This window comes from Oncorhynchus kisutch, linkage group LG16 (assembly GCF_002021735.2).
Source record: "Oncorhynchus kisutch isolate 150728-3 linkage group LG16, Okis_V2, whole genome shotgun sequence".
Lineage (NCBI taxonomy): Eukaryota > Metazoa > Chordata > Actinopteri > Salmoniformes > Salmonidae > Oncorhynchus > Oncorhynchus kisutch.
Genome location: NC_034189.2, coordinates 16,928,716 through 16,943,575, shown reverse-complemented (window position 1 = coordinate 16,943,575; position 14,860 = coordinate 16,928,716). Strand labels below are relative to the sequence as shown.

The 14,860-nt window shown below is 50.8% G+C and overlaps 1 protein-coding gene across 1 annotated transcript in view; it reads left to right on the top strand.

Annotated features, from left to right (window-relative positions):
• LOC109876720 (alpha-actinin-3) overlaps positions 1-14,860 on the top strand; it is a 70,001-nt gene that overhangs the window by 32,657 nt on the left and 22,484 nt on the right. Inside the window, exons 3-6 of the mRNA XM_031791883.1 lie at positions 72-191; positions 389-475; positions 1,777-1,864; positions 2,120-2,198. Coding sequence (XP_031647743.1) covers positions 72-191; positions 389-475; positions 1,777-1,864; positions 2,120-2,198 — 374 coding nt within the window. The remainder of the gene's footprint in view (positions 1-71; positions 192-388; positions 476-1,776; positions 1,865-2,119; positions 2,199-14,860) is intronic.

Sequence of the window (14,860 nt, the reverse complement as noted above, 5' to 3'; positions counted from 1 at the left end):
TTTTTATCCATAAATTAAAAGAGCGCCCCCTATATTCAAGAAGTTAAAGCATTTTTTAAAATTGTATACAGGTGAGAGACTGCCCAAACCTGACAAAGGCAAGATGCGTTTCCACAAGATCGCCAACGTGAACAAAGCCCTGGACTTCATCTGCAGCAAGGGAGTCAAGCTGGTGTCCATCGGAGCTGAGGGTGACACTTCATTTTTGATTTATCCTTTATTTGTGGTTCTAGAGTCCCATTTACTAAAGGAGTTTATATACTTGTTAAAGGATAGAGTGAGGTATTATATCTGAGAGACAACTGAACAGTAGGCCAGCATAGACTGAGTTTTGGCCAGTGCTCCATGTTGCCATGGTTTCTGACGGGGCTCTGTGATTGACTTGCAGAGATCGTCGACGGTAACACGAAGATGACTCTGGGAATGATCTGGACCATCATCCTGCGCTTCGCCATACAGGACATCTCCGTGGAAGGTCAGTGTGTGTGTATGTGTGTGGATGGGTCGGCGTGTGTGTGTGTGTGTGTGTGTGTGGATGAGTCGGCGTGTGTGTGTGTATGGGTCGGCGTGTGTGTGTGTGTGTGTGTGTGTATATGCAGGCGTGGACTTGGAAAAAGGTTACTCTTGGATCTGGAACATGGTCGTTCAATTCATCTTAAAAAATACATTTTTGCGACTTTGTTACCAAACATTTCCCCTCAGTTCCACCCGCCATAAACTCATAAACACTAACTCCAAACCAGTGCACATACTGAACGTAAACACAGTTGAACAGTACGTACACTAAGTCTACATAGACTTACACAGCTATCAGACTCACAGTAGCACTGTCTTTTCATACTCTATTCATTAACATTGTGACTATACACACTTTAAAAATGCTGGGTTAAAAGCAACACAATTTGGGTAAATATTGGACAGAACACACGTTCGGTTATTTTGACCAAGTCAGTTGTTGCTTTCTTCAAGATGGGTTGTTAATGTTGGGTTATTGAACTATAATCCACCGGGTCAAATCAGAAGACTGGAGGTGTGGTTTAGTAGGGACATGGTTTTCAGATTATGGCTTTCAACATATGTTGGCAATACAACAGAACAGATGAACCGGAATGACATTTACTCTAATGGGTGGTCAAAAATAACTATCTGAAAGACACGCCCCTACTAAGCCACACCTCCAGTTTTTTTTAAATCTGACCCGGTGGATCATAGCTCAGTAACCCAACTGGCTGGGTTCAAAATAACCCAACGTGTGTTCTGTCCACTCTTTATCCATGCACTATACAACATTATACATATGCCTGCCACTAACATATCAACACATGAATTACACACACATTCATAAAGGTGTCATAGGCTCACGGTGTAGACACTTTGTACATGTGGCACACTCTAAATAACATGACTCCTATAGCAGAACCACTTGGCTACTGTATAGCCTACTCTCAGTCTAATACACACTGTTAACACATTCATATTACTCAAATATTACTCAAGCCTCAGCTACATACACACTTTGTAAATGCTCCACACACACACACACGCACACACGCACACACACACACACACACACACACACACACACACACACACACACACACACACACACACACACACACACACACACACACACACACGCGCACACAAACACACACAGGTCACTAAGCTCAACACCTTCACAGCACAGGGTTACTGGAACATATTTAGCCTCCTCCTTTAGGATAACACTCTCACCCCCTGCCTCCCCCTGTCTCTCCTCTTTCTCCCCCCATGCAGAGACCTCTGCTAAAGAGGGTCTTCTTCTATGGTGCCAGAGGAAGACTGCCCCCTACAGGAACGTTAACGTGCAGAACTTCCACATCAGGCAAGCACTGGGCGCCACCCTGTGGTCATCTCTGTCTTACTTTGATCTTTCACTTGCTTTAAACTTGACCTCCAACGTTTTCCTTGTCCTAATGCTTTTCCTCTCCTCTCTTGTATTCTGTCTTCTCCTCTTGCTCATTGTTCTCCTCTCATCTCTCTCTCCATTATATATTTTCTCCTCATCCCTCCTTCTTCCCTCCCTCCCTTTGGGTCCTCCTCACCTCCTCTCCTCTCCTCCATTGGGTGACTGATTCAGTTGGAAAGATGGCCTGGCACTGTGTGCCCTGATCCACAGACACAGACCTGACCTCATTGACTACTCCAAACTGAAAAAGGTGCCCCCCTCCCCTTCTTAGAGTCCACTAGGGTCAAGACCAGTCCCCTCCCCTCTTAGAGTCCACTAGGGTCAACATCAGTCCCTATTAGAGTCCACTAGGGTCAAAACCAGTCCCTATTAGAGTCCACTAGGGTCAACACCAGTCCCTTCCCTCTTAGAGTCCACTAGGGTCAACACCAGTCCATTCCCTCTTAGAGTCCACTAGGGCCAACACCAGTCCCTTCCCTCTTAGAGTCCACTAGGGTCAAAACCAGTCCCTATTAGAGTCCACTAGGGTCAACACCAGTCCCTTCCCTCTTAGAGTCCACTAGGGTCAAAACCAGTCCCTATTAGAGTCCACTAGGGTCAACACCAGTCCCTTCCCTCTTAGAGTCCACTAGGGTCAACACCAGTCCATTCCCTCTTAGAGTCCACTAGGGTCAACACCAGTCCCTCCCCTTCTTAGAGTCCACTAGGGTCAACACCAGTCCCTTCCCCTCTTAGAGTCCACTAGGGTCAACATCAGTCCCTATTAGAGTCCACTAGGGTCAAAACCAGTCCCTATTAGAGTCCACTAGGGTCAACACCAGTCCCTTCCCTCTTAGAGTCCACTAGGGTCAACACCAGTCCATTCCCTCTTAGAGTCCACTAGGGTCAACATCAGTCCCTATTAGAGTCCACTAGGGTCAAAACCAGTCCCTATTAGAGTCCACTAGGGTCAACACCAGTCCCTTCTCCTCTTAGAGTCCACTAGGGTCAACACCAGTCCCTTCCCTCTTAGAGTCCACTAGAGTCAACACCAGTCCCTTCCCTCTTAGAGTCCACTAGGGTCAACACCAGTCCCTTCCCTCTTAGAGTCCACTAGGGTCAACACCAGTCCCTTCTCCTCTTAGAGTCCACTCAGGTCAACACCAGTCCCTTCCCTCTTAGAGTCCACTAGGTTCAACACCAGTCCCTTCCCTCTTAGAGTCCACTAGGGTCAACACCAGTCCCTTCCCTCTTAGAGTCCACTAGGGTCAACACCAGTCCATTCCCTCTTAGAGTCCACTAGGGTCAACACCAGTCCCTCCCCTTCTTAGAGTCCACTAGGGTCAACATCAGTCCCTATTAGAGTCCACTAGGGTCAAAACCAGTCCCTATTAGAGTCCACTAGGGTCAACACCAGTCCCTTCCCTCTTAGAGTCCACTAGGGTCAACACCAGTCCATTCCCTCTTAGAGTCCACTAGGGTCAACATCAGTCCCTATTAGAGTCCACTAGGGTCAAAACCAGTCCCTATTAGAGTCCACTAGGGTCAACACCAGTCCCTTCTCCTCTTAGAGTCCACTAGGGTCAACACCAGTCCCTTCCCTCTTAGAGTCCACTAGAGTCAACACCAGTCCCTTCCCTCTTAGAGTCCACTAGGGTCAACACCAGTCCCTTCCCTCTTAGAGTCCACTAGGGTAAACACCAGTCCCTTCTCCTCTTAGAGTCCACTCAGGTCAACACCAGTCCCTTCCCTCTTAGAGTCCACTAGGTTCAACACCAGTCCCTTCCCTCTTAGAGTCCACTAGGGTCAACACCAGTCCCTATTAGAGTCCACTAGGTTCAACACCAGTCCCTTCCCCTCTTAGAGTCCACTAGGGTCAACACCAGTCCCTTCCCCTCTTAGAGTCCACTAGGGTCAACACCAGTCCCTATTAGAGTCCACTAGGGTCAAAACCAGTCCCTATTAGAGTCCACTAGGGTCAACACCAGTCCCTTCCCTCTTAGAGTCCACTAGGGTCAACACCAGTCCATTCCCTCTTAGAGTCCACTAGGGTCAACACCAGTCCCTTCCCTCTTAGAGTCCACTAGGGTCAACATCAGTCCCTCTTAGAGTCCACTAGGGTCAACACCAGTCCCTTCCCTCTTAGAGTCCACTAGGGTCAACACCAGTCCCTCTTAGAGTCCACTAGGGTCAACACCAGTCCCTTCCCCTCTTAGAGTCCACTAGGGTCAACACCAGTCCCTATTAGAGTCCACTAGGGTCAAAACCAGTCCCTATTAGAGTCCACTAGGGTCAACACCAGTCCCTTCTCCTCTTAGAGTCCACTAGGGTCAACACCAGTCCCTTCCCTCTTAGAGTCCACTAGAGTCAACACCAGTCCCTTCCCTCTTAGAGTCCACTAGGGTCAACACCAGTCCCTTCTCCTCTTAGAGTCCACTAGGGTCAACACCAGTCCCTTCCCTCTTAGAGTCCACTAGAGTCAACACCAGTCCCTTCCCTCTTAGAGTCCACTAGGGTCAACACCAGTCCCTTCTCCTCTTAGAGTCCACTAGGGTCAACACCAGTCCCTTCCCTCTTAGAGTCCACTAGAGTCAACACCAGTCCCTTCCCTCTTAGAGTCCACTAGGGTAAACACCAGTCCCTTCTCCTCTTAGAGTCCACTCAGGTCAACACCAGTCCCTTCCCTCTTAGAGTCCACTAGGTTCAACACCAGTCCCTTCCCTCTTAGAGTCCACTAGGGTCAACACCAGTCCCTATTAGAGTCCACTAGGTTCAACACCAGTCCCTTCCCCTCTTAGAGTCCACTAGGGTCAACACCAGTCCCTTCCCCTCTTAGAGTCCACTAGGGTCAACACCAGTCCCTATTAGAGTCCACTAGGGTCAAAACCAGTCCCTATTAGAGTCCACTAGGGTCAACACCAGTCCCTTCCCTCTTAGAGTCCACTAGGGTCAACACCAGTCCCTTCCCTCTTAGAGTCCACTAGGGTCAACATCAGTCCCTCTTAGAGTCCACTAGGGTCAACACCAGTCCCTTCCCTCTTAGAGTCCACTAGGGTCAACACCAGTCCCTCTTAGAGTCCACTAGGGTCAACACCAGTCCCTTCCCCTCTTAGAGTCCACTAGGGTCAACACCAGTCCCTATTAGAGTCCACTAGGGTCAAAACCAGTCCCGTCCCCTCTTAGAGTCCACTAGGGTCTAAACCAGTCCCTCTTAGAGTCCACTAGGGTCAACACCAGTCCCTTCCCCTCTTAGAGTCCACTAGGGTCAACACCAGTCCCTCTTAGAGTCCACTAGGGTCAACACCAGTCCCTTCCCTCTTAGAGTCCACTAGGGTCAAAACCAGTCCCTATTAGAGTCCACTAGGGTCAACACCAGTCCCTTCTCCTCTTAGAGTCCACTAGAGTCAACACCAGTCCCTTCCCTCTTAGAGTCCACTAGGGTCAACACCAGTCCCTTCCCTCTTAGAGTCCACTAGGGTCAACACCAGTCCCTTCTCCTCTTAGAGTCCACTCAGGTCAACACCAGTCCCTTCCCTCTTAGAGTCCACTAGGTTCAACACCAGTCCCTTCCCTCTTAGAGTCCACTAGGGTCAACACCAGTCCCTTCACTCTTAGAGTCCACTAGGGTCAACACCAGTCCATTCCCTCTTAGAGTCCACTAGGGTCAACACCAGTCCCTCCCCTTCTTAGAGTCCACTAGGGTCAACATCAGTCCCTATTAGAGTCCACTAGGGTCAAAACCAGTCCCTATTAGAGTCCACTAGGGTCAACACCAGTCCCTTCCCTCTTAGAGTCCACTAGGGTCAACACCAGTCCATTCCCTCTTAGAGTCCACTAGGGTCAACATCAGTCCCTATTAGAGTCCACTAGGGTCAACACCAGTCCCTTCCCTCTTAGAGTCCACTAGGGTCAACACCAGTCCATTCCCTCTTAGAGTCCACTAGGGTCAACATCAGTCCCTATTAGAGTCCACTCAGGTCAACACCAGTCCCTTCCCTCTTAGAGTCCACTAGGTTCAACACCAGTCCCTTCCCTCTTAGAGTCCACTAGGGTCAACACCAGTCCCTTCCCTCTTAGAGTCCACTAGGGTCAACAACAGTCCATTCCCTCTTAGAGTCCACTAGGGTCAACACCAGTCCCTCCCCTTCTTAGAGTCCACTAGGGTCAAAACCAGTCCCTATTAGAGTCCACTAGGGTCAACACCAGTCCCTTCCCTCTTAGAGTCCACTAGGGTCAACACAAGTCCATTCCCTCTTAGAGTCCACTAGGGTCACCATCAGTCCCTATTAGAGTCCACTAGGGTCAAAACCAGTCCCTATTAGAGTCCACTAGGGTCAACACCAGTCCCTTCTCCTCTTAGAGTCCACTAGGGTCAACACCAGTCCCTTCCCTCTTAGAGTCCACTAGAGTCAACACCAGTCCCTTCCCTCTTAGAGTCCACTAGGGTCAACACCAGTCCCTTCTCCTCTTAGAGTCCACTCAGGTCAACACCAGTCCCTTCCCTCTTAGAGTCCACTAGGTTCAACACCAGTCCCTTCCCTCTTAGAGTCCACTAGGGTCAACACCAGTCCCTATTAGAGTCCACTAGGTTCAACACCAGTCCCTTCCCCTCTTAGAGTCCACTAGGGTCAACACCAGTCCCTTCCCCTCTTAGAGTCCACTAGGGTCAACACCAGTCCCTATTAGAGTCCACTAGGGTCAAAACCAGTCCCTATTAGAGTCCACTAGGGTCAACACCAGTCCCTTCCCTCTTAGAGTCCACTAGGGTCAACACCAGTCCATTCCCTCTTAGAGTCCACTAGGGTCAACACCAGTCCCTCCCCTTCTTAGAGTCCACTAGGGTCAACATCAGTCCCTATTAGAGTCCACTAGGGTCAAAACCAGTCCCTATTAGAGTCCACTAGGGTCAACACCAGTCCCTTCCCTCTTAGAGTCCACTAGGGTCAACACCAGTCCATTCCCTCTTAGAGTCCACTAGGGTCAACATCAGTCCCTATTAGAGTCCACTAGGGTCAAAACCAGTCCCTATTAGAGTCCACTAGGGTCAACACCAGTCCCTTCTCCTCTTAGAGTCCACTAGGGTCAACACCAGTCCCTTCCCTCTTAGAGTCCACTAGAGTCAACACCAGTCCCTTCCCTCTTAGAGTCCACTAGGGTCAACACCAGTCCCTTCCCTCTTAGAGTCCACTAGGGTCAACACCAGTCCCTTCTCCTCTTAGAGTCCACTCAGGTCAACACCAGTCCCTTCCCTCTTAGAGTCCACTAGGTTCAACACCAGTCCCTTCCCTCTTAGAGTCCACTAGGGTCAACACCAGTCCCTTCCCTCTTAGAGTCCACTAGGGTCAACACCAGTCCATTCCCTCTTAGAGTCCACTAGGGTCAACACCAGTCCCTCCCCTTCTTAGAGTCCACTAGGGTCAACATCAGTCCCTATTAGAGTCCACTAGGGTCAAAACCAGTCCCTATTAGAGTCCACTAGGGGTCAACACCAGTCCCTTCCCTCTTAGAGTCCACTAGGGTCAACACCAGTCCATTCCCTCTTAGAGTCCACTAGGGTCAACATCACGCCCTATTAGAGTCCACTAGGGTCAAAACCAGTCCCTATTAGAGTCCACTAGGGTCAACACCAGTCCCTTCTCCTCTTAGAGTCCACTAGGGTCAACACCAGTCCCTTCCCTCTTAGAGTCCACTAGAGTCAACACCAGTCCCTTCCCTCTTAGAGTCCACTAGGGTCAACACCAGTCCCTTCCCTCTTAGAGTCCACTAGGGTCAACACCAGTCCCTTCTCCTCTTAGAGTCCACTCAGGTCAACACCAGTCCCTTCCCTCTTAGAGTCCACTAGGTTCAACACCAGTCCCTTCCCTCTTAGAGTCCACTAGGGTCAACACCAGTCCCTATTAGAGTCCACTAGGTTCAACACCAGTCCCTTCCCCTCTTAGAGTCCACTAGGGTCAACACCAGTCCCTTCCCCTCTTAGAGTCCACTAGAGTCAACACCAGTCCCTTCCCTCTTAGAGTCCACTAGGGTCAACACCAGTCCCTTCCCTCTTAGAGTCCACTAGGGTCAACACCAGTCCCTTCTCCTCTTAGAGTCCACTCAGGTCAACACCAGTCCCTTCCCTCTTAGAGTCCACTAGAGTCAACACCAGTCCCTTCCCTCTTAGAGTCCACTAGGGTCAACACCAGTCCCTTCCCTCTTAGAGTCCACTAGGGTCAACACCAGTCCCTTCTCCTCTTAGAGTCCACTCAGGTCAACACCAGTCCCTTCCCTCTTAGAGTCCACTAGGTTCAACACCAGTCCCTTCCCTCTTAGAGTCCACTAGGGTCAACACCAGTCCCTATTAGAGTCCACTAGGTTCAACACCAGTCCCTTCCCCTCTTAGAGTCCACTAGGGTCAACACCAGTCCCTTCCCCTCTTAGAGTCCACTAGGGTCAACACCAGTCCCTTCCCTCTTAGAGTCCACTAGGGTCAACACCAGTCCATTCCCTCTTAGAGTCCACTAGGGTCAACATCAGTCCCTATTAGAGTCCACTAGGGTCAAAACCAGTCCCTATTAGAGTCCACTAGGGTCAACACCAGTCCCTTCTCCTCTTAGAGTCCACTAGGGTCAACACCAGTCCCTTCCCTCTTAGAGTCCACTAGAGTCAACACCAGTCCCTTCCCTCTTAGAGTCCACTAGGGTCAACACCAGTCCCTTCCCTCTTAGAGTCCACTAGGGTCAACACCAGTCCCTTCTCCTCTTAGAGTCCACTCAGGTCAACACCAGTCCCTTCCCTCTTAGAGTCCACTAGGTTCAACACCAGTCCCTTCCCTCTTAGAGTCCACTAGGGTCAACACCAGTCCCTTCCCTCTTAGAGTCCACTAGGGTCAACACCAGTCCATTCCCTCTTAGAGTCCACTAGGGTCAACACCAGTCCCTCCCCTTCTTAGAGTCCACTAGGGTCAACATCAGTCCCTATTAGAGTCCACTAGGGTCAAAACCAGTCCCTATTAGAGTCCACTAGGGTCAACACCAGTCCCTTCCCTCTTAGAGTCCACTAGGGTCAACACCAGTCCATTCCCTCTTAGAGTCCACTAGGGTCAACATCACGCCCTATTAGAGTCCACTAGGGTCAAAACCAGTCCCTATTAGAGTCCACTAGGGTCAACACCAGTCCCTTCTCCTCTTAGAGTCCACTAGGGTCAACACCAGTCCCTTCCCTCTTAGAGTCCACTAGAGTCAACACCAGTCCCTTCCCTCTTAGAGTCCACTAGGGTCAACACCAGTCCCTTCCCTCTTAGAGTCCACTAGGGTCAACACCAGTCCCTTCTCCTCTTAGAGTCCACTCAGGTCAACACCAGTCCCTTCCCTCTTAGAGTCCACTAGGTTCAACACCAGTCCCTTCCCTCTTAGAGTCCACTAGGGTCAACACCAGTCCCTATTAGAGTCCACTAGGTTCAACACCAGTCCCTTCCCCTCTTAGAGTCCACTAGGGTCAACACCAGTCCCTTCCCCTCTTAGAGTCCACTAGGGTCAACACCAGTCCCTATTAGAGTCCACTAGGGTCAAATCCAGTCCCTATTAGAGTCCACTAGGGTCAACACCAGTCCCTTCCCTCTTAGAGTCCACTAGGGTCAACACCAGTCCATTCCCTCTTAGAGTCCACTAGGGTCAACACCAGTCCCTTCCCTCTTAGAGTCCACTAGGGTCAACATCAGTCCCTCTTAGAGTCCACTAGGGTCAACACCAGTCCCTTCCCTCTTAGAGTCCACTAGGGTCAACACCAGTCCCTCTTAGAGTCCACTAGGGTCAACACCAGTCCCTTCCCCTCTTAGAGTCCACTAGGGTCAACACCAGTCCCTATTAGAGTCCACTAGGGTCAAAACCAGTCCCGTCCCCTCTTAGAGTCCACTAGGGTCAAAACCAGTCCCTATTAGAGTCCACTAGGGTCAACACCAGTCCCTTCTCCTCTTAGAGTCCACTAGGGTCAACACCAGTCCCTTCCCTCTTAGAGTCCACTAGAGTCAACACCAGTCCCTTCCCTCTTAGAGTCCACTAGGGTCAACACCAGTCCCTTCCCTCTTAGAGTCCACTAGGGTCAACACCAGTCCCTTCTCCTCTTAGAGTCCACTCAGGTCAACACCATTCCCTTCCCTCTTAGAGTCCACTAGGTTCAACACCAGTCCCTTCCCTCTTAGAGTCCACTAGGGTCAACATCAGTCCCTATTAGAGTCCACTAGGGTCAACACCAGTCCCTTCCCTCTTAGAGTCCACTAGGGTCAACACCAGTCCATTCCCTCTTAGAGTCCACTAGGGTCAACATCAGTCCCTATTAGAGTCCACTAGGGTCAAAACCAGTCCCTATTAGAGTCCACTAGGGTCAACACCAGTCCCTTCTCCTCTTAGAGTCCACTAGGGTCAACACCAGTCCCTTCCCTCTTAGAGTCCACTAGAGTCAACACCAGTCCCTTCCCTCTTAGAGTCCACTAGGGTCAACACCAGTCCCTTCCCTCTTAGAGTCCACTAGGGTCAACACCAGTCCCTTCTCCTCTTAGAGTCCACTCAGGTCAACACCAGTCCCTTCCCTCTTAGAGTCCACTAGGTTCAACACCAGTCCCTTCCCTCTTAGAGTCCACTAGGGTCAACACCAGTCCCTTCCCTCTTAGAGTCCACTAGGGTCAACAACAGTCCATTCCCTCTTAGAGTCCACTAGGGTCAACACCAGTCCCTCCCCTTCTTAGAGTCCACTAGGGTCAACATCAGTCCCTATTAGAGTCCACTAGGGTCAAAACCAGTCCCTATTAGAGTCCACTAGGGTCAACACCAGTCCCTTCCCTCTTAGAGTCCACTAGGGTCAACACAAGTCCATTCCCTCTTAGAGTCCACTAGGGTCACCATCAGTCCCTATTAGAGTCCACTAGGGTCAAAACCAGTCCCTATTAGAGTCCACTAGGGTCAACACCAGTCCCTTCTCCTCTTAGAGTCCACTAGGGTCAACACCAGTCCCTTCCCTCTTAGAGTCCACTAGAGTCAACACCAGTCCCTTCCCTCTTAGAGTCCACTAGGGTCAACACCAGTCCCTTCTCCTCTTAGAGTCCACTCAGGTCAACACCAGTCCCTTCCCTCTTAGAGTCCACTAGGTTCAACACCAGTCCCTTCCCTCTTAGAGTCCACTAGGGTCAACACCAGTCCCTATTAGAGTCCACTAGGTTCAACACCAGTCCCTTCCCCTCTTAGAGTCCACTAGGGTCAACACCAGTCCCTTCCCCTCTTAGAGTCCACTAGGGTCAACACCAGTCCCTATTAGAGTCCACTAGGGTCAAAACCAGTCCCTATTAGAGTCCACTAGGGTCAACACCAGTCCCTTCCCTCTTAGAGTCCACTAGGGTCAACACCAGTCCATTCCCTCTTAGAGTCCACTAGGGTCAACACCAGTCCCTCCCCTTCTTAGAGTCCACTAGGGTCAACATCAGTCCCTATTAGAGTCCACTAGGGTCAAAACCAGTCCCTATTAGAGTCCACTAGGGTCAACACCAGTCCCTTCCCTCTTAGAGTCCACTAGGGTCAACACCAGTCCATTCCCTCTTAGAGTCCACTAGGGTCAACATCAGTCCCTATTAGAGTCCACTAGGGTCAAAACCAGTCCCTATTAGAGTCCACTAGGGTCAACACCAGTCCCTTCTCCTCTTAGAGTCCACTAGGGTCAACACCAGTCCCTTCCCTCTTAGAGTCCACTAGAGTCAACACCAGTCCCTTCCCTCTTAGAGTCCACTAGGGTCAACACCAGTCCCTTCCCTCTTAGAGTCCACTAGGGTCAACACCAGTCCCTTCTCCTCTTAGAGTCCACTCAGGTCAACACCAGTCCCTTCCCTCTTAGAGTCCACTAGGTTCAACACCAGTCCCTTCCCTCTTAGAGTCCACTAGGGTCAACACCAGTCCCTATTAGAGTCCACTAGGTTCAACACCAGTCCCTTCCCCTCTTAGAGTCCACTAGGGTCAACACCAGTCCCTTCCCCTCTTAGAGTCCACTAGGGTCAACACCAGTCCCTTCCCTCTTAGAGTCCACTAGGGTCAACACCAGTCCATTCCCTCTTAGAGTCCACTAGGGTCAACATCAGTCCCTATTAGAGTCCACTAGGGTCAAAACCAGTCCCTATTAGAGTCCACTAGGGTCAACACCAGTCCCTTCTCCTCTTAGAGTCCACTAGGGTCAACACCAGTCCCTTCCCTCTTAGAGTCCACTAGGGTCAACACCAGTCCCTTCCCCTCTTAGAGTCCACTAGGGTCAACACCAGTCCCTTCCCCTCTTAGAGTCCACTAGAGTCAACACCAGTCCCTTCCCTCTTAGAGTCCACTAGGGTCAACACCAGTCCCTTCCCTCTTAGAGTCCACTAGGGTCAACACCAGTCCCTTCTCCTCTTAGAGTCCACTCAGGTCAACACCAGTCCCTTCCCTCTTAGAGTCCACTAGAGTCAACACCAGTCCCTTCCCTCTTAGAGTCCACTAGGGTCAACACCAGTCCCTTCCCTCTTAGAGTCCACTAGGGTCAACACCAGTCCCTTCTCCTCTTAGAGTCCACTCAGGTCAACACCAGTCCCTTCCCTCTTAGAGTCCACTAGGTTCAACACCAGTCCCTTCCCTCTTAGAGTCCACTAGGGTCAACACCAGTCCCTATTAGAGTCCACTAGGTTCAACACCAGTCCCTTCCCCTCTTAGAGTCCACTAGGGTCAACACCAGTCCCTTCCCCTCTTAGAGTCCACTAGGGTCAACACCAGTCCCTTCCCTCTTAGAGTCCACTAGGGTCAACACCAGTCCATTCCCTCTTAGAGTCCACTAGGGTCAACATCAGTCCCTATTAGAGTCCACTAGGGTCAAAACCAGTCCCTATTAGAGTCCACTAGGGTCAACACCAGTCCCTTCTCCTCTTAGAGTCCACTAGGGTCAACACCAGTCCCTTCCCTCTTAGAGTCCACTAGAGTCAACACCAGTCCCTTCCCTCTTAGAGTCCACTAAGGTCAACACCAGTCCCTTCCCTCTTAGAGTCCACTAGGGGTCAACACCAGTCCCTTCTCCTCTTAGAGTCCACTCAGGTCAACACCAGTCCCTTCCCTCTTAGAGTCCACTAGGTTCAACACCAGTCCCTTCCCTCTTAGAGTCCACTAGGGTCAACACCAGTCCCTTCCCTCTTAGAGTCCACTAGGGTCAACACCAGTCCATTCCCTCTTAGAGTCCACTAGGGTCAACACCAGTCCCTCCCCTTCTTAGAGTCCACTAGGGTCAACATCAGTCCCTATTAGAGTCCACTAGGGTCAAAACCAGTCCCTATTAGAGTCCACTAGGGTCAACACCAGTCCCTTCCCTCTTAGAGTCCACTAGGGTCAACACCAGTCCATTCCCTCTTAGAGTCCACTAGGGTCAACATCACGCCCTATTAGAGTCCACTAGGGTCAAAACCAGTCCCTATTAGAGTCCACTAGGGTCAACACCAGTCCCTTCTCCTCTTAGAGTCCACTAGGGTCAACACCAGTCCCTTCCCTCTTAGAGTCCACTAGAGTCAACACCAGTCCCTTCCCTCTTAGAGTCCACTAGGGTCAACACCAGTCCCTTCCCTCTTAGAGTCCACTAGGGTCAACACCAGTCCCTTCTCCTCTTAGAGTCCACTCAGGTCAACACCAGTCCCTTCCCTCTTAGAGTCCACTAGGTTCAACACCAGTCCCTTCCCTCTTAGAGTCCACTAGGGTCAACACCAGTCCCTATTAGAGTCCACTAGGTTCAACACCAGTCCCTTCCCTCTTAGAGTCCACTAGGGTCAACACCAGTCCCTTCCCCTCTTAGAGTCCACTAGGGTCAACACCAGTCCCTATTAGAGTCCACTAGGGTCAAATCCAGTCCCTATTAGAGTCCACTAGGGTCAACACCAGTCCCTTCCCTCTTAGAGTCCACTAGGGTCAACACCAGTCCATTCCCTCTTAGAGTCCACTAGGGTCAACACCAGTCCCTTCCCTCTTAGAGTCCACTAGGGTCAACATCAGTCCCTCTTAGAGTCCACTAGGGTCAACACCAGTCCCTTCCCTCTTAGAGTCCACTAGGGTCAACACCAGTCCCTCTTAGAGTCCACTAGGGTCAACACCAGTCCCTTCCCCTCTTAGAGTCCACTAGGGTCAACACCAGTCCCTATTAGAGTCCACTAGGGTCAAAACCAGTCCCGTCCCCTCTTAGAGTCCACTAGGGTCAAAACCAGTCCCTATTAGAGTCCACTAGGGTCAACACCAGTCCCTTCTCCTCTTAGAGTCCACTAGGGTCAACACCAGTCCCTTCCCTCTTAGAGTCCACTAGAGTCAACACCAGTCCCTTCCCTCTTAGAGTCCACTAGGGTCAACACCAGTCCCTTCCCTCTTAGAGTCCACTAGGGTCAACACCAGTCCCTTCTCCTCTTAGAGTCCACTCAGGTCAACACCATTCCCTTCCCTCTTAGAGTCCACTAGGTTCAACACCAGTCCCTTCCCTCTTAGAGTCCACTAGGGTCAACACCAGTCCATTCCCTCTTAGAGTCCACTAGGGTCAACACCAGTCCCTCCCCTTCTTAGAGTCCACTAGGGTCAACATCAGTCCCTATTAGAGTCCACTATGGTCAAAACCAGTCCCTATTAGAGTCCACTAGGGTCAACACCAGTCCCTTCCCTCTTAGAGTCCACTAGGGTCAACACCAGTCCATTCCCTCTTAGAGTCCACTAGGGTCAACATCAGTCCCTATTAGAGTCCACTAGGGTCAACACCAGTCCCTTCCCTCTTAGAGTCCACTAGGGTCAACACCAGTCCATTCCCTCTTAGAGTCCACTAGGGTCAACATCAGTCCCTATTAGAGTCCACTAGGGTCAAAACCAGTCCCTATTAGAGTCCACTAGGGTCAACACCAGTCCCTTCTCCTCTTAGAGTCCACTAGGGTCAACA